Genomic DNA, 20,306 nt, shown 5'->3' with positions numbered 1-20,306 from the left:
CTTTTTATTTTTTATTTGTATGAGTCATTTATCTTTTCTGGACACCAATTCTTTGTTAGCTATATCTTTTGAGAATATTTTCTCTAATTTTCTTAATGGTGGCTTTTGAAGGGCATAAGCTTTAAATTTTGCTGAAATCAAAATTTTTTAATAATTATTTTCTGTGTCCTATCTTAAGTGTCTTAGTTTGCTAATGCTGCAGAATGCAAAACACCAGAGATGGATAGGCTTTTATAAAACGGGGGTTTATTTTGCTACACAGTTACAGTCTTAAGGCCACAAAGTGTCCAAGGTAACACATCAGCAATCGGGTACCTTCACCGGAGGATGGCCAATGGCTTCCAGAAAACCTCTGCTAGCTAGGAAGGCAGCCAGCGTCCGCTCCAAAGCTCTGGCCTCAAAATGGCTTTCTCCCAGGACGTTCCTCTCTAGCAAGCTTGCTCCTCTTCAAAACATCACTCACAGCTGCATTCACTGAGTTCCCTCTCTCTGAGTCAGCACATTTATATAGCTCCACTGATCAAGGCCCACCCTGAATGGGCGGGGTCACACCTCCATGGGAACATCTCATCAAAATCATTACCCACAGCTGGGTGGGGCACATTCCAAGCAAGTCTAACCAGCACCAAAACGTCTGCCCCCACAAGACCACAAAGATAATGGCATTTGGGGGACACAATACATTCAAACCGGCACATTCCACCCCCTGGACCCCAAAAAGACACCATCTTTCCAAATACAAAATACATCCATCCCACAACAACATCACAGAAACTTACATCATCTCAGTAACAATAGTCAAGTACAAAATCCCATCAAAATCAATTTAGGCATGGCCAGTCCTAAGGCATAATTTTTGTTTAGCTGTGGATCTGTGAACTTAGAACAAGTTATGTGCTCCCAATACACAAAGGAGAGACATTCATAGGATAAACATTTCCATTGCCATAAGGAGAAACAGTAAGGAAAACAGGGTTAACAGGAGCAAAACAGTTCCTAAAACCCGCAGGACAAACTCCATTAGATTTCAAAGTCTGAGAGTCCTTAACAGAACGACATTGCATCCTTGGGACTTGAGAGAGCGGGAGCCTAACCCTTCCCAAGGGCCTTTTTGGCAGCTGTTTCCTCCCCAAATGCTTGGGTGAGTGCTCCAACATATCCACACATTGGGGAGACCACCTTCTTCGCCCCACCCTCCTCAAACATTGGGGCAGCTCCCGGATTCCTTTCCATCTCCAGGGCACACGCTCAACCCCTTCAGAACAGTGTGGTGGCAGCCAGGCTCTCCCCAGTTCCCTGGAAATGTGCTCCACCCTCTTTGGGACCTGAGGTGGCAAAACTCTTCCAGAGCATCGAGGCGGAAAGCCCGCCCTCTACCTCCAGGGCAAACTCACCCTTTCCATGCATGTGGGCTGCTCCGCTCTCCCAGCCCGAGACCTCTTGACTCCAGACCTCAACCTCCATGGCTCTGTCTTTGAAGAAATTTTTCCTTTAATTTTTTTCTTGTCTGTCTCCTCCAGTCCAGACCGGCAATGGCTCTGTCTATAAAGATCTCGCAAAAATTCTGTTGGCTTTGCATGAAGCACACAGGGGTCAAAGCCATTAGACAATAGGACTTTCCACAAATCCTTTCTGGATAATTCCTTCTCCAATCTTGGCTTGTACTGAAATGGTGGCTGGGTTCCATGTTTGGTTACATCCTCACATTGGGCTGTAGCTTCTGGGATTCCACCCCCTGGAAGCTCATAATTTTCCAAGTGATCAGCTTCTGGTCTCTTTGAACCCAAGGGTTCAGTTCTAAGTTTATCTCTTTCTGCTCGCATTTTGCTATAAGCTGCAAGGAGAAGCCAGGATACATCCTCCACACGTGGTCTGGAAATCTCCTCAGCTAAGTATTCCAAGTTGTTGCTTCCAGATTCTCCCTTCCATCTGACACCAGGACTCAATTTTGCCAAATTCTGTGCCACTTTAAAACAGGGATCACCTTTCTTCCAGTTTACAACAACATATTCATCATTTCTGTTCAAGGCCTCATCAGAAGTATCTTTAGAGTCCATATTTCCACAAACAGTGTCTGTAAAGCAGTTTTGGCCTTTTCTATCAAGCTCCTCACAATTCTTCCAGAATCTTCCCCTTATCCATTTGAAAAGCCACTCCTACATGTTTGGTATTTGCAGACTCAGCAGCAAAAGCACCCCACTTCTGGTACCAAAATCTGTCTTAGTTTGCTAATGCTGCAGAATGCAAAACACCAGAGATTTAGGCTTTTATAAAACGGGGGTTTATTTCACTACACAGTTACAGTCGTAAGGCCACAAAGCATCCAAGGTAACACATCAGCAATCGGGTACCTTCACCGGAGGATGGCCAATGGCGTCCGGAAAACCTCTGCTAGCTAGGAAGGCAGCCAGTGTCCGCTCCAAAGCTCTGGCCTCAAAATGGCTTTCTCCCAGGACGTTCCTCTCTAGCAAGCTTGCTCCTCTTCAAAACATCACTCACAGCTGCACTCACTGAGTTCCCTCTCTCTGAGTCAGCTCATTTATATAGCTCCACTGATCAAGGCCCACCCTGAATGGGCGGGGCCATGCCTCCATGGGAACATCTCATCAAAATCATTACCCACAGCTGGGTGGGGCACATTCCAAGCAAATCTAACCAGCACCAAAACGTCTGCCCCCACAAGACCACAAAGATAATGGCATTTGGGGGACACAATACATTCAAACCGGCACATTAAGAAATGTTTGCTTTCTCCCATGTCATGAAGATATCCTCCCATGTTTATGTTTTCCTCTAAACGCTTTAGAGTTTAGTTTTTATGGCTGGGTTTATGATTCCTCTTGAATTTTTCTTAGTATATCCATATGGGTTTTCAGTTTTTCTTACATGATTTGTTCAGAAGACTTGCCTTTATTTAATGAATTGATTTGGTGCTTTTGTTAAAAATAAATGGAGGGTGTAAGTATGAATCTATTTCTGTAACTTTGATCTATTTGTCTGTCTTAATGCCAGTACCCTACTGCCTTGATTATAATGGTTTTGTACTAAATCTTAAATTCAAATGGTTTAAGGTCCCAAGTTTATTTTTATTTTTAAGGATTGCTTTGTATATTCTAGGTCCTTTACATTGCTATACAAGTTTTAGGTAAGCTTGAATATGGGAAAAAAAATTGGGTCTGGTGGAGTTATGATTGGGGTTGCATTGAATCTATGGATCAATTTAAGGAGAATTGACATTTTAACAATGTTGAGTTTCCCAATCCATAAACATGGTATATGTCTGCTTTTATTCAGATTATCTTTAATTTCTCTCAGCAGTGATTTGTAGTTTGTAATGTAGAGGTCTTATATGTCTTTCATAAATTTATCCCTAAGTAATATTTTTGAAAAGTGAGATTTTTCTTTTAATAATGTCATTTTCCAGTAGTTTGCAGCTAACGTTTAAAATGCAGTTAGTTTTTATGTATTGATCTTGTATCCTGAAACCAAGCTAAATTTAAATTCACTTATTTGTTCTTGACATTGTTTTCCAAATTCCTTATGATTTTCTATGTAAACAATTATGTCATCTGTGTAAAGAGTCAATTTTATTCTTCCTTTCCAATTTTTATAATTTTATTTCTTTTCTTTGAGTTATAATACTGGCTAAGATCTCCATTATAATCTCAAATAGAGGTAGTGAGAATGTACATACTTGCCTTGTTTTCATTCTTAGAGGGAAAGCATTCATTACTTCACCATTATGCATAGTATTAGTTGTAGGTCTTTCATAGACGTCTTTTATCAGATTGACGAAATTTCCTTCTATTCCTAATTTGCTGAGGTTTGTTTTTTCCTCCCTTTTTCTTGTTAATGTGGTGCACTGGCTTGATTAATTTTTGAATGTCAAAGATATCTTATTCTTGGAATGAACCTCACTATATTGCTAAGTTTGATATTGCTAATGTTTTGTAAAGCATTTTTGCATCTGTCTTGATGAGAGATATCATTCCATAATTTTTTTTGTAATTTATTTGTTAGGTTTTGATTTTAGGGTTATACTGACCTCATAAAATGAGTTGAAAAGTCGTTCCACCTAACTTTCTGAAAGAGTTTAGTAAATACTTGGTTTTATTTCTTCCCTAAATGTTTGGTTTATATTGATTTTCTTTGCAGTGTTTTTTATAACTCTTTCAATTTCTTAATAAATATAGGTTCTTCAGAATTTTGCCTTCATCTTGTGTCTGTTTTAAAAAGTTGTAAAGTTTGAGGAATTTGTCCATTTCATCAAAATTCAATTTATTGGCAACAGTTGTTTATTACATTCACTTGACTTTTTAACATCTGTGGTTCTATTGTGATATTCCCTCTTTTATCTTAGTATTTGTAATTTGTATTTTCTTTATTGGTATCAGTTAATTTTACTGCATAACAAACTTATCCAAACTTAACGGCTTAAAATAATAGCAATTTATTTCACTTACAATTCTGTGGGTAGGCCATTTGGGCTGGGATCAGCTGGGATAATCCTGTGACCCAGGTGAGGTTAACACATGGTATCTTCAGTCAGCAACTCGTCAGCCAGGCAGCATTCTTTCTGGGGCTTGGCTGACTTTTGGTAGGGGCAGTGAGAGTTTGTGGGTCGTAAGTCTCTCATCATCTACCAGGCCTACCCAGGCTTGTTTACAGGTTGGCTTGGCAGGGTTCCCAGAGGGAGAATGGAAGCGTGCAAGTCCTTCAGAGGCCCAGTTTGGGGACTCGCACAAAATTGCTTTTTCTACATTCTATTGCTCAAAATAAGTCACAAGAATAACCCAGATTTACAGAGTGGCTAACTAGATTCTAATACCAATTCCAAAGGGGTGTCCATGTGGGGGAGGAGAATTGGAAGCATTTTTGCAATCTATCACATATAAAGGTGTACTATTTTAGATCGATTGTTATGAATTTGGCAATGTTGTGTAAGTGGTCTGGTCTCACTATTGATGCTGTTACACAATAATCCTCATGCATCTTTCTGGACTTTACTGAACATTAAGTTCTTTGGTGTCTCATCAAAAGCAGCACCATTTCCCTTGTTGATTCTTAGGAAGATTTGGACAGTTGATGTGTTTTGTTTTTTAAGTGGTAAGGGTGGAACGAGGGTGGGACCTTCTACCTGCTGAGGTAGTCTTCAGAATGAGAGTTTTGAAAATCACTGATTCTAAATTAGTTAAGGAAATTGTGGGATTTTTCTATGTCGTAAATATGGTTTAGCACCTGGGATGCTAGAAAGAAAAGAACAGTCTGGTTGTATTAGGTATTTGAACTTTGATTTCCAAAGGTAGTATCAGGTAGTTTCTTCCCAGCTAGAAAAAGACCCTTATACAACCTTAAAACTTTCCTTTAGTTTTGTATTGATTAAAGTTTGAGTTTGTCTCTGTAACTAACTCCAAATATTAAAGACTTTCAAAACTTCAAATCAAGTAAAGCAATGATGTGAATTAAGAAGCTTCTAGTCAGCAATGAACTTAACTTCCTGATCTTACTTTTTAACAAATCAAAGGAAATTGTAACCCTTAAAGTATTTTTTATTTTATATTGTAACATATATATATATAAAATAAACTTTTCCAGTTTAACCATTTTAAGTGTATACTTCAGTGTTACTAATTTCATTCACCATGCTAAGCTACCCATCTTAGACTATTTTAAGATGCCACGATTGAAAGACATTATTTTTATCCTATATTTTAAAGGCCTCAGTAATCCTTTGACTAATAATTATTGAGTAGAAAAGTGTGTGATTTAGAAGCTCTTCAAAAATAATGTATGAGAAATGAAATTAAAGTTACACATATTGGTTATCCACAGGGTTCCAAACCATATCCAAACTATTTATAGGTCCACAGTATAAATTAGTTTCCATAATGCTTTAAATACTTGTAAATGTTGTATTAGTAAATATATATATATATTTTTTAATAATTTGACAGTTGTTTATTTTGGGGTCAACCATAAACCATAGCAGAGGTTTGTCCTGTTTCAAATTTACACATTTACCAGAGTTATGTTAATTAACATAATTTATATACTTGTCTCAATTCTCTCTCTCTCTTTTTTTTTATTAAATTCAATTTTATTGAAATACATTCACATACCATACAATCATCCATGGTATACAATTCACTGTCCACAGTATAATAGCATAGTTATGCGTTCATCACCACAATCTATCTATGAACATTTTCCTTACATCAGAAAGAACCAGAACAAGAATAAAAAATAAAAGTGAAAAAAGAACACCCAAATCATCCCCCCTTCCCACCCCATTTGTCCTTTAGTTTTTATCCCCTATCAATGGTATTTTGACTTGGACTTAAAAACCACTTGGATCCTAAATAATCTGCAGCTGTGTATAAATTGTAGGTAAATGAAAGGTAAACAGTTTACCTTAGCATAGACAGTATGTTTCTCTAGTTTTCTAGTCCTCTTGACCAACATTCAGAGCAGTCTTAGACACAGTAAATATAAATAAAGTTGAGAATGGGGTGATAGAAGGGCTGTTTGACTTCTTCAATCTTTTAAGTATATGTTTAAGCTAAGCAATTAAATCAAATTTGTTTCATCTTTCTATAAGTCTACTTCTAGAAATTTATTCTGAGATACTATGGGTGTACAAACTCATCTGGTAACTCTTCATTTGTTGTATGGTCATTTGTAACATTGTTTCAGAGAAAAATTGGCAGCAATCTAAATGTCTAATAGAAGAGGATTAATTTAAAAATATGGCATATTCCTCAAATGGAATCTTCTACAACCATTTAAAAGTTATAGAAAAGTATTTAATTACCTGGATGAATGTTGATTATGTATTTTTAATATATAAGTATATTATAAAATTGCTTTTGTGATTATTTTTGGTACAATAATTATATGTAAATACATGTCTGCAAAAGAAAAGCTTAGAAGAACGTACAACAAAATATGGTGGTTGTTTCCAAATGACAGCAACAAGGGTAACTTTTATTTTCCTGTTTATTTCCCATGGTTTGAAATTATTTAGAATGAATATATGTTGAAGACATGCAGGAAAAATAAATTAAAAATACTGTTTATAAATGAGCCCTACACAGTCAGAGTTTTCAGAACTGTTTGTACTTTTTATTTCCACCCTGTATATAGGAAGAGCTGTTCAACTTTAAAAACCTACAGAGTCATCTAAAACTTTCTGAATGATCTGCTTATGCAGAAGACTGGTTTTATTGGCATCCGAATAGAACATGGCATCATGAGATGCAGTAGTTGCTTTAGGACTTTTGTTTCTACTGTTAACATACACAAATACTCATAAAGACTGGGGAAATTCTTTTCTAATAAATATGAAATTTTTATAAAAAAATAAACCAAATCACCATTATTGTGAAAGGACTTGTAGAAGCTTGTTTTGTTTGGAAGCAGAGTCAGCATTATCATTCTTTTCTTATAACTTAAATAGTTACAGAATCTAGATTCTTTTGAAAAGTTAAGTTGGCTGGAAAATTATTGCTAAAAATAGACACAGGTATTGCATTTGTTAAACTTCTGGCCATGATCCCGTGCTTTTCTTGGCAGTCTAGCTGATAAGCTGACTGACAGGGTAATATCTATCACATGTCTGTAACAAAGTATATTTCCATTTAGCAAATCCTACCTTTGTCACAGTTATGACTGATGGGAGAAAAGACCTTGGTCATAGAGCTTACTAGATTTTAGTACCATGGCTGCAAAAGAAATTATTTGTATTGAAGGCTTGGATGTGTATACTTTCTCATTGAGTAGACTGTGTAAGCCAGTTTCCATCTAGGAAATGGTGACTGTAGCCTGCAGTTCTCCCACCATCAATCTGTAATGCTTGAACACATCTACAAGAGGAAGTTGAAACTTTCTGGACCTCAAGTTAAATCTGAATTTAAATTTGATATACCCCAGAGAAAATTTTTAGAGTTAGACAAAGTGTTGTGAAATCAGATAGGGCAATTATGCAGAAAAGAGCATAATTTTTTCAATTTTGATAGATTTACTGCCTTCGGTTTGTTGTGGGAAGGAACAAAGCACAGACACTGGTGGCTGGGTGTGGAATGTACTGCAAGGTGTCTTGGGGCGGGAGGAAGTGCTAGAAGGGCTCCGTCCGTACACCTGGGTGACGGGAGTGGCTCCGTGCCTGCTGCAGCGGGTGTACAGGCAGTTTTTTCCATGTCAACACCTGCTCATTAGGAACTGGACCAAGACTCCCAAAGAGCTCTCAGATGGCCCTGATTTTGTATCCCTGCCAATCTGCACTAGAATTTAATAACAACCTTGAGGTGAAACTTGGGCCTTTCCTCACTGCTAATCCCCAGAACCATCTGGCCTCTCCCTTTCTCTGAATAACAATTTAGTGCGTGTTTGCAGGGAGGGAGGAGGTTGGGGCGGAAGAAGGGGGAATAAAACCTCTCCTACATTTCTTAAAGGACAATCGCCTTTCTTTGAGGGCAGATAGAGTTTCTTTTGGACATAGACCTAAGCTTGTTCTTTCCGTAGCTTCCACATCTTTACTTGCCAGATAATTGTTTGAAATTTTCACCATTCGCTATTGACAAACTTCCAAGTTTAGTTCTTTTAATGAAATAATGCCAAAAAGAAGGATGTAAGTCTGTAATCAGGACTCTGATAAAAGAAAAAGGTTATGCATATTCTCTTTAATCTTCCATGAGGCTTAGTGCAGTATTAGATATGTAGGAGATATTCCATAAATACTTGCTTATTTGTTCATTCTTCAAAGGAATTGAAGTAATTTGGTGGAAATGTATACAATATAATAATAAATCACTATTAAAATGTAAAACATCAGAACTTCCTGTGCCTTGCTCAACTACCCGGGGAGGAAATAGAGCATAGATAGTGAACCCAGATGTCTTATGCATTGCATAGAAATTATCATGTTTGTGGTCCCTATTTAAGGCTCACTGCAGGATAGATGCCCATCACATAGAATGGAATGTGAAATCACCTGTATCACTTAAATTGTTCTTTTACTCATTCCTGCTCTGTTGAGCATATGTGGTTGTTGAGTTTGGGAATCTTAAATGCATGTGTAGTATTATGCTGCAGCAATAAAGGAGACACTTAATGTTTGTTAAATTAATGAACTAGTAAAGAAATTTTGTATATACATGGTATAGATAATATCCTTAGCAACATGTCTTTCTATCGTTTGGATGGCAATTATGTTCAAACCCAAAGGATACATTTCCATGAGTATCATGTAAACACACACATCCATACATGTGTATACGTACATGTATACACACTTGTGTATGACATGTACACCTATATACACACAACACTAAAGATTCACTAGCTTTCTCAGGGGCCCTTAGAATAGTGCATCACTAACAACGTGGTGCCTTGGAATAGGGGCCATCACACTGGCCCACAGGCCAAATCCAGCCCTCTTTTTATGCAACCTGCAAACTCTAATGGTTTTTACATTTTTAAATGGTTAAAAACAAATCAAAAGAAGGAGAATATTTGTTGTCACCTGAAAATTTTATGAAGTTCAATTTCAGTATCCATAAATCAAGTTTTATTGGAACACAGGCATTTTCATTGGTTTACACATTGTCTCTTCCTGCTTTTGCATTACAATGGCAGAGTTTAGTAATTTACGCCCATATGGCCTGCAAAGCCTAAAACATTTTCTATCTGGATACTTACAAAAAAGTTTACTGAACCGTGCCTTAGAATTTACCAAGAATAAGTAGGAGGAAATCTATCTGAATCAAGCCACACCTTAAGTATTTGAAAAGACATTACCACCACCACCCCCTTTTTTAAAAGAGAAATTGGAAAAGAATGAGAAAAGTATTTTTAATTTTTACCTTTTTTTAAAGGACTTAATGTCTTTTTTGTCTTATAACTTAAGGCCCAAGCATGACATTTTGAGTATTCAAACTTGAATAATTCTTGTGATTATATCCTGATGTGATATAATGGGAGGATGAGTAAAAGTTTGCAAATTGTGGAACACATAATAGTAAGCTTAATTTGTCTGATTTAGAGTTTGCCTTATGAAGCAATATGGAAGAGAAAACCTGCCATGGTTTATCAAATTGTAGAAGGCAAGTCCCAACTGCACGCAGGGGCACTGAGTGCCGAACTAAGTTAAAGTCTGCTCCAACGTTGTAATGTCCTGTGTGTGTGTGTGTGTGTACGCTTTTGTTTTCTGTAGTGTTCATATTGTTTCATAAACATTAGTTATTGAAACATACTGGAAAGATAGGAAAGAAGCTGGTGTTGTTAATTCCATTTTACAGAAGGACGAGACTATAAACTCTGCACGTAGCTCTTTCTATGACAGGAAGTCAGTACCAAATCCAAGAAAATGGAATGATATTTTTTCTTTTTGTCAGACATAATCTCTGCATGACTGATATGATCCATAGTATGATAAGGAATTATTACCTAAGTTTTAGAGTAAATATGTGACTGATTTCCTTTAGAGCATCTGGCATTTCAGTTGTTATACCACCTTTGGCCACTGTAAGTATGGCTTCATGAGTCAGTAATTAAATACTTTATTTTCTTTTGTTTCCTTGTGTACCATGCCATTCCTCCTACACAAGGGCAGATAACAGTCATCAAGTTGGCCGACATTTCATTGAATCTTCAAATCCTATTCCCTTCCTCATGTATTTGACTTCTCGTTACCTCTTAAGGAAACTAGTTTTCTTTATATCTTGATCAGAACATACCAACAGAAGAAAGACATGTAAATCAATAATTGCATCCTTATAATAATTGTATTTCAGCATCATGAAATAGGTATGCTGGGAAAGAGACTTTAGAATTCCTTTCATGTTATAGATATGGAACCGAGGACTCAGGAAGAATAAGGAATTTCTCTAAGGTCTCATAGCTGCTTAGCAAATTTGGGGTAAGGAACTCTTTTGCCTTACTTGGTTATTTTTGTTATCTTTCCTTTGGAACACCTTGAATATAGTTATTTTATAAACGTTAAATAACAGGTTCATTGACATATCAAAAATACCATTTTTATAGGCTGTGTTATGTTTGGCTATGAAACAATGAGACTTATTTCCACATGCTACACACCCAAAAAATTATTCCATTACTCAGTGGACATATGCCATCAATCTTTTTGGAATAGTTATTAAACTCTAAGTTAATAAAATATGATGGAACTGTAATTATCCAGTTAATTTAGGAGACAGATACAAAAGCATATCTGTTGTTTATCTTTAGTAATAAATTTACTTGAATCAAACACAATGTTCACATTACTTGAGGAACCGTTTCCCATTCACTGTCAGCCTTCACAATCACTTTCTTGCTTTAGAGAGCTGTTTCGGGGGGAATTACTACCCTAATAGATTGGAAGGCCCAATTCATTTGGCTCATCACCGTCTTATTTTTTTCTGGGGATCTAAAAATGGAAAGAAGCAGAGAGACCATGAACAATTGTTCCCTGACCAGTCACTACTAATCTAATTGTCTTGCTTTATTTTCTGCCTAGCAATTGCAACTATCAGAAATTATCCTGTTCATTTATCTGTTTACTTGTTTACTCTCCCTGCTTCATACTCATAGAACTGTAAGCTGCAGAGAGTAGGGTCTCCTCTGTCTTGTTCACTTTGTGTCACCAGAACCCGTCACAGTGCCTGGATCATAATGGGGATTCCCTGTATGTGCATTGTGTAAGCAATTGGTCATGTTGGTTACAGTTTAAGGGGCTGTAAAATTGTAAATTTTGAAATTGTAAATTCTTTGGATGGAAAAGAGAGAATTCTTAATTAACCCCAGAAAGTATTGTTCTAAGTAGGAGGCCCTGATCCCTTCATTCTATTTCATATGCCCCCTCCTGACTCTCACTTCCATAGCACCTGTACATGTATGATGACTGTCGATTTACTTGTGATTTTCTCCCATTGATTTCTTAAGGACCGGGACCTAGTTCATTCACTTGTATGTCTCTGTGCCAAACACAGTGATTAGCAGAGCTTAGTGAGCCAGTGAGTGAGTGAATGAGTGAATAAATGAATCTATGCGTGCATGAATGAATGCTTTTTTAGCACCAGTGCCTGAAAACATAACAATGTTTCTGTGCTTCACCTCTTCAAACAGAAAATATGACTGACTGCTAAGGGTCCTCTGATCCTTGTTTGGAGAAATATCTGCCTTCAGGAAGACAATTCATGCCAATTTTTACTCTCTTTTTGTTAGCATAAGTTCTTTATAGAGACTAGCACTGTCCAAAAGAAACGTAATGTAAGCCACATATACAATTGCAACTTTTCTAATAGCCACCTTAAAAAGGTTTTTTTAAAAGTGAAATTAATTTTAACAATATGTTTTATTCAACTGAACTTACCCCAAATATTATAATATCAGCATGTATAAATTGAGAAGATATTTTATATTCTTTTTTTTTTTGGTCCTAAGTCTTGAAATCTGGTATTTATTTTACCTTGTGATTTGGATATTAAATTTTCATCAGAAATAGTTGATCTGCATTTTATTTCATAAAATTTAAAGTTAAAAAAGTAAATTTACCTATCCAAATTGTTCTAAGCACAGTTAATCTACATTTACCAATATCTGAATCCAATACCTGTTTTGAATATAAATTTTTTAATTAAATAAAATTCAAATATCATTTCTCCAGTGGCTAGTGCTGTATTTCAGCCCAATAGCTGTATGTGGCTATCGGCTACTGCATTGCCTAGCACGTCTTATAAACTCTTTTCTCTTTATTTTCCTTTATCCCACAACCTTCCATCACCTTAAATCACAGTGTCTTTGCAGCTATCTGGTCCACCTCCTTCCTGCTACAGAAACGGGGATCCAGAGAGGTGAAGTGGCATTTCCAGGGCTTTCTTGTTTGCACACCACTGTTGGTGCCTGGTTTTTGTTCATTGCTCTGCCAGGCATTCCCAGTCTACTCCTTTGGATTGGACAGAGGCCAAGGATGTGCCTATGTGGGCCTTCCACATGCAACAAGGGAGCCTCTCCTCTCTGCCAGCCAACATGGGTGTGATGGAGAGATCCTGGGGAAGCCATCCCTGGGTGTCAGCCCCAGTTTACCCACGAGAGGTCACAGAAACAGCTGGCGTGCTTGTGGCCAGCTGGCTGTCTCTCCAGCGCTGAGGCCAGGCCAGTTAGTTGCATGGCCTGCTTCGGGGAAGGAGGGCAGACCAAGTGCTAAGACAGATGGCACCAAGGCCACTGCTCACTTATCCCAAAGGTGCCACCCCTACAAGGAGTATGGAAAGGACCACCAGTCACGTTTATCCAGATGGACTTTTTTTTTTTTTTTTAAAGGACTTCATGTATTTTATCTGAAAATGAAGAATAATATGAGTCGAGAATTTCCCAGGGTACTTTTTTTTGTCATTTATAACCATTCACAGGTTTAGTGCTTGTTTTCTTTCTTGTTCCCCACACTGTTCAGAACCTGCTCAAGGTCTCTTGACATCATCTTTATCTAAGATGCCAAAATTAATGAAATGACAATGGTTTCAATTTTCGTTGTGAAGGAAAAATATTTTGACTGTCTCTCATGGTGAGGCTGCTCTGCTTCTGAGAAATCTGAGGTGGGTGCAGCATGAAATAGTTATTCCATCAAAACAGATATTTTACTCATGAGCATGAACCCAGAGTGAGTTTGTGGAGGTACAGCCTCCCTGGCAGGACTGGAACTATTGTGCTTTTTAGTTTCTTTCCCGCTTTTCTTCCTGCATTCTGCTGTATATCCCCATACTCCACTGCTCTACTTCACTAGGTAGTGTTTTTTTCAAAGAGGGCAGCTATTGCAAGTTCAGAATCTCCAAGTGACTGTGTCATCTTCATAGAAATTATATACATTGTTGTTTGTGTTTCAACCTGGTTCAACAATGTGGAGATACAGTATAAAATGCCACCTGAGAGTAGTCAAGTTATTAATTGGTTAAAGGAACTTAAAACTTGTCTTGAAATCCTGGAAAGGTGCATCTTCTAAAAAATTGAAAAGAAAAAATGTCCTGGCTGAGGTATCTAAAGTTTGTAAAACTCCCAGTGTAAACTGAAAATAAGAAATATTTTCAGTGGAATATTTAGGAACCACTTTTTGATTTCTGAATTAGAAAATAATTGGGGTATAAGCATTACTTCATAGGCCAAATGAGGAAGTGGCTTTTTTTTTTTTAAACTTTTTTTGTAGTAAAATCTAATAATCCATGGACAGGAAGTACTCTAGCTGAAAAGTGACACTTCTTGTAAGAAATCAGGAATTACTTTGGATTAAACAATGAGAAAACTTTGAAGAGAAGGAGTGACTGTTTGGCATACCCTCTGGTAATAAAGGTGCAAGCAAGGACAAGTCCAGGACTCATTGCTACAGATCTATATGCTGGCTTCAAACCATGTTCATTGACACTGCCTTCTGGGGAAAGAATGAGGAAAAGGAAAGGCGGGTTCCAGAACCCCTTTCCTCAATTCAGCCAAGCAGCTCCACTGTTATATTTATTGTAACTGTCTTTCTTGTAGGACCTCTTCAGAGAAAGAGTCCTACAGCTAATAGAAGTGTGAAAGATCATTCTTTTACTGTATTTTGAAAGGCTGGTTTAAAAACTCTTGCACCTGTGACTTTTCTACAACCAGAATAGATTTTTGCCTCCTTAGAGAAGTGGCTGAAGTATTGTTTTTCCCACAGGTAACTTCTAGTAGCTTCAATGTTCCATGCATAGGACACCCCCATCCTATGCAAGTCCTGTCCAATGCACCCTCGTGGCCGGCAGGCGGCAGGGAAGAGGACTGGAGAAGCTGCCCGGGGAGTGGGCAGCCATTGGACTGACCGACCCTTAACTGTGCATAGATGGGTGCTTGCTAGAATGCTCTGTCTGAGTCCCATTCTTCTTGCTCACAGGGACCTGCCACACTACTCAGAGACATAAGCTTTACCAGCTGAGCAATCAATTTTATTTTGAAGATTCATCCTGGTTCTGTAGTCTCCCAGGAGAGAACATACTCTTGAGACTGAAATGGAAAAGTTTGATAGTCAAAGAATAAAGTTTTAAAAGTTCTTTTAATGTTTCAATTTCAGCTATTATAAAGGCTCATTTGCTGGAATTACTGACACTACTGTCAATTCAGTTTGGGGGGGTGGGGCTAACATTTGTAGCTATCTTGGTTTAATATCTTTGTGTTGAGAATAAGTCCACAGAGATCCTGGGAGTAAAACGCCAGAGTACATGGTAGATAGGGAGAAAGTGCATAAGCCTTCAAAATCTAGGACCCTCAAGGCTACCTTTCCTATAGAACTGATCTTTCAAGTTCTTGTAGTTTAGAAATGCAGGACACAAGCCTATATTTTCTGCAGGAAAGAAAAACTGAACAAGCTGTGCCTTAGAATTTATTTTCGATGAGTTAATCACACACTGATGTAAGGCAAAATCCAAGGTAACAATAAATTCATATTGCATAAAAGTCAGGACACCTTCTCAACTTCTGGACATTTTGGGGAAGCAAAGAATTATTCTAGAGAGAAATGTATTGAAAAATATCTGTGGCTTGTTTTCCTCATTTCCAGTTATGCTTTCCTGACCAAAATCAACAGAAAAATGCAGTGCTTTGCCAGCCTAGTTGGAGAAGTTACTTTGATCAAGTATATGTATTTTAAATATATTTTAAAATATCATTAGTGTCTATAAAAGAAGAAAAAAGGAAGGTCCAAGAGCCAGTGAGAAGCCAGCCAATTCTTTAGCTGGCTGTATTCTTCAACTTGTTGAAAATAAGAAATGGTAATTGTATGAATGATCCTCAGAAGTACAGGATGACTTATATAGGAAGCAAGCATGTAAAAGGTTTTTTTTTGTTTGTTTTTATTTTTTGTTTGTCTGCTTTATTCTTCTCTCTGCCCCACATATTATAATAAATTTTTTTCTGGTAAAAAAAAAAAAAAAAACATTTTTTGCACTGTGAAGAGCCAAATATGGTTTATCTGCCTTGAGATCTGAGCTACATTTAATTTCTCACCTTTATTTTTTCCTCCCTTTTGTCAGGTAGGTAGTTCCACAGGTGATAGGGAAACTTTCCTGAGCTCTTTCTTCTTGAGGATGGTTTCTGTGGCCGAGCAAGCACTTGAGCACACAGTAGGCCCTCCAGACTTCTTTGACCAGAGTGGTTTTCACAGTTCACCGTGAGCCCTGAGAGAAGTTCTCGGTCCACTTTTAGTATTATTGGGACACCATAACCCCTGCATATTTCCTTTCCCATTTTCTGTCACTGCCTGGCAGAGACTGCGAGGGAGAAAGAACTTTGTTCTTCGCATCAGAAATAGGATGGGTAGAAGTTGTTTATAGGAACTCATACCTGGCACTCCATGAAGCTAGTGATCAATGGCTCCAGGGAACCTCAACCAAATCCTCATATGGCATCTTTGAACTTCGTGCTCCATCATCCTTCATGCACTGTAGCAGTCAGCCCTACAAAGTCAAATGCACTGATTTCCAAAGTAATGGCCTTTTAGTACTGGAAGCACACATACTAAGTTCTTTCAGCTGAGCATCCTCTTTTTCCCTACTGATTTCCTTGATGAAATTAGGGTTTCTTACCAGGACCCAAATGTTTTAGGCCCAGGATAACATTTGAGCAGTTTCTGGGTGCAGTTGTGTGCAAATGATTCCTGACTTATTAAATTTCTTCCAATGTGTACGTCCTAGCAGAAGATGCCCCGGCAGGCCTTGAACCCTGCTGCTGCTTCCCTTCGTATAATGAATATTCACAGGCTGCAGTCACTGCGGACTCAGGTGGCAAAAAGAGTAAGGTGATTGAAAGCAAACCCTCACATAAAAGCCAAATCTCCATTTCAGCTCCTCAGAAACACTGATTACAGCACAGATTACCCTTCTGTGACCCTCACACCACAGTAGAGAAGAGTCCTGGGGAAACTCCTATGAATCAGGCATCTGTTCTATACACCAACACGATCACATCTTTCTGTATGATGTGTTGTATTAAGCATGTTGTTTTTAAAAGACAACAAGCCCTTCTTTAGTCCTCTCCCACAAAATGCATTTAGGCTGATAGTTCAGCATAAAGAACACACTGTTGAGACAGGCAATGCATGCATTGTTTTCCCCATAATGCAGTCAGGATCTCCACAGCAAAATTTAGTGGGTTTTTTGAAGTCTTATTTTATATATTTTGTCACCATCAGCAGTTAAACTAAAGTAGGAACTGCTCCATTCTATTATGGGTTAAATTATGCTCTGTGCAGATCTAGTGGTGATGTATAAATTGCAGCCCTTTCTTTTTTTTCGAAGGATTCTAAAATAGATTTTCAGAATTAGCGCTGGATTTTTGCTTCTGCATGTGTGGTGACTTGATTTTTTTCCTTTCGGAGGAGCATCCTTTGCAGCATTCCCCCTCCTGAGGAATCACTTAGACACTTCCAGCTGGTGGCAGGGGATACAGCCATAATACAGCTTCCTCTGTCCCAGTTGTCTTTTTCACTACGGTAAATGCATTACGATGGCTGCGCTCTCGTGTGAAGGTTCAGGTAGAGGAAGGTGTAGGATGAAGTCTGGAAACCGTCGTTTTGGTTTTTAAAAGCTTCAGCTTCTACAGCATCTTTGCATTTTGAATGTCTTCCTGCTTCTAGTCAGAGGTTTCTCTCCAGTGCTTGGAATGCTGCTGTCAGCCTGATTAAAGGTGCCTGAAGAGACCACCTTTGCCAGGGAAACTGTGCTTGAGAGGGTCTTTTTAAATGCATTATGGCTCATGCAGCCTCACAATTAAAGAAAACCAGGGATTTAGAAATCAATGCTGAAGAGGAGACTGAGAAAAAAAGGAAACACCGGAAGCGGTCCCGGGATCGGAAGAAAAAGGTAACTGTGTATTCCAGAGCATGTATCTTGCCTGGATTCCTTTTTGTTTTAATCTCCTCCTGCCATCTGAGGGCTGTTTTTACATGCTGTGGGAAGTGTAAATTAGGTGTGTAAATTGGGAACAGATGATCGAAGCCTATGGAAGACCACGGCCATAGGATTGGCAAGACAAGGGAAGGCGTTTTCCTACAGGGGGGTGATTGCAGTGCCGATGCGGAAGGTGTGCCTTCGCTTTGCATGGGCATGGGCATGTTTCCATGACGCCAAGATGGGTTGCAAGGGAGTTAAAAGTAGTTTCTTCACAGCCCAGTCAAGGTTAAATGCACCACGGTGACTTAGGCTGGAGGGAGAGGCAGGAGAGTGAACTTTGTACTTCTCAGAGGTCTGTCTTGTAGAAAAGGAGCTTTGGTGCTGGTTTTGTCACATGTGTACCTTCCTCAGGCAGATCTGTGACCTTAAAGATGTAGCAGAAAAGTCATTTCCTGCTTTGCCTTTTTTTTTTTCTTTTTCTCCATTTTCCTCTTATTTTTATAAGGTGCTTTCGTTAGGGAGTACATTGGAAAAAAAGCGACTAGAAATAACTTTCTTTGTCAAATAAAGCCAACATCTCTGGTTTCTTTTCTCTGCCGAATGAGCGTGATTATTCTGAATGCAGGAATTCCCATGACAGGCAGGGACCTGCAGCCTTCAGCATGCTGATTGTTTCAGATCAGAGTCTGGTTATGGATGGTCCCCTACTGATATTCCAAGTTAGGGGAAAAAATAGAGGGACTATTCTAGGTCAGTGGTGTTTTATTACAGCCAGAGAGAACTTGCCAAGTGTCAGGTAGCTGTGCCCTTAAATACGACTCCTAGGTACCCAGTAAGGCCCCAAAGCACTTTTCCTCCACAACAATGAATAAAAATGGACTAAAACTCTGTGATCTGAATACAGAAGTCAGATCATAAAGCATTTTTATGTGTCTTAGTGAGAATTCCCAAGGGAAAGATCATCTTAATTTGCTCTGAGCAGTGATGCGTTTGCTTTCTAATGACATGCAGCTTTCGTCCACCACATGTACCTACCTCTCTTTGGGGAGCGACCATGAAAAATTTTGGCTTCTTTGACATTTTCTTCAGAGTTAGGGTCTATAGAAGCCTCCTCTGCCTTTTGTTACATGGCAGATTTTACGGGACTGAATTTGGAGGGCTGCTGTGGTTTTGCTGCAAGATGTTAAATATAGATATTCCTACTTTGATATTCTTGTAAAAAAACTTCTTGAACATATTTTCACAAAAGTGCAAACTGAGATTAAGGTATTCTGTGCAGGCATTTATTTCAAAGATTTTCACAACACAGTTGTTATGAAATTGCCATATTTTGCTTGGTTCTGGTCCAGTTTTATTGTATCAGGTCTGTCTGTGGGTAGGACACTAGTGATTACCCTCTTGCCTACATCCCTACCGCACTCCACCTTGTAAACTGGAATCTTTGATAACATGGAAAAAAGATAACATATATTTTTATAAACCTATAGAGTCATCATTAATGCTGATAATTTATATAAGAGTTGTTTGCTGGCCCAGCTTACGTGCAGCAGTATCTATAGCCGCGACAATGGACCTGCTGCCTTAGTGCCTGGGTCCCTGTTTGACTTGGAAACAAAATAGGGAAGGGGTGAGGCAAAGGGAGTTTCTGGACTCACTGATCTGAAGCTAACACTTTACAGACCAAAATGCTTTGTTTTGAGTACAACAGAGTCTGTCCAATGTAAATCTCTTAGCAACCAGAAGTGAACATGGAGAAATATCAATATCGCTGTTGTAAATGTGCAGGCAGATTTAAAGGTTTTGTTCTCAGGACACTCACTGAGTAGTGCCAAAAAGTGGCTCATGGATAATGCTTTCATTGCTTTGTACTTGTTAATTCATTATGCAGCATAATACATATATTCCCAATCAAAGATACAATAAATTATAGAAAGTATAATGTTATAATAGTTGTTTAATGGACTACTTTCAATGTACAAAGTTAAGATTGAATTCATTTGAAGACTTAGGCTAGATCTCTTTCAGTGGTGTGGCATCTATAACATTTATTCCCTACAAAGTGAATTTTTTGGACTTTGAGTTTCTTTTTTCTTACCTTTTTCCAAGATACTAATTAAGGCTTCTGTGTACTTAGCTCCGTATCGTAGGCCCCATGTCAACTGAAAATGCAGCTTTTAAGTATGATGTGGGGTGATTATGGGAATGGCTGGCATCGTTCATATGCAGATATGTCCTCTAGGATCTTGTAATTACATAAAGTAATAGTGAGTACTCTCATAAAATCACAAAATAGAAAGGCTTAGGAAAATCTTGAAGAGCATCTAATTTGTGAAATCAGGAGTTTGGTCTATAAACACCCCTTACAATTCAGGTTTGAGCAAGCCCAAGATGTACCTTTCTTGATTTTACCTA

At 38.2% G+C, this 20,306-nt stretch overlaps 1 protein-coding gene across 14 annotated transcripts in view; it reads left to right on the top strand.

Moving 5' to 3' along the window:
* The window catches only part of ANK3 (ankyrin 3), a 516,597-nt gene that overhangs the window by 164,967 nt on the left and 331,324 nt on the right, over positions 1-20,306 (top strand). For 7 of the 14 annotated variants that reach the window (XM_037804174.1, XM_037804175.1, XM_037804173.1 and 4 more), the window contains exon 1: positions 17,045-17,864. The exons of 1 other annotated variant lie outside the window; for it this stretch is intronic. In XM_037804174.1, coding sequence (XP_037660102.1) covers positions 17,751-17,864 — 114 coding nt within the window. In that variant the 5' untranslated portion in view covers positions 17,045-17,750. Of the gene's footprint in view, positions 1-17,044; positions 17,865-20,306 lie in introns of those variants that run through there. 6 more of the 14 variants (XM_037804172.1, XM_037804180.1, XM_037804182.1 and 3 more) reach the window with 3 other exon arrangements.

Source organism: Choloepus didactylus, chromosome 15 (genome assembly GCF_015220235.1).
Source record: "Choloepus didactylus isolate mChoDid1 chromosome 15, mChoDid1.pri, whole genome shotgun sequence".
Classification (NCBI taxonomy): Eukaryota; Metazoa; Chordata; class Mammalia; order Pilosa; family Megalonychidae; genus Choloepus; species Choloepus didactylus.
This window is presented reverse-complemented; position numbering and strand designations above follow the sequence as displayed.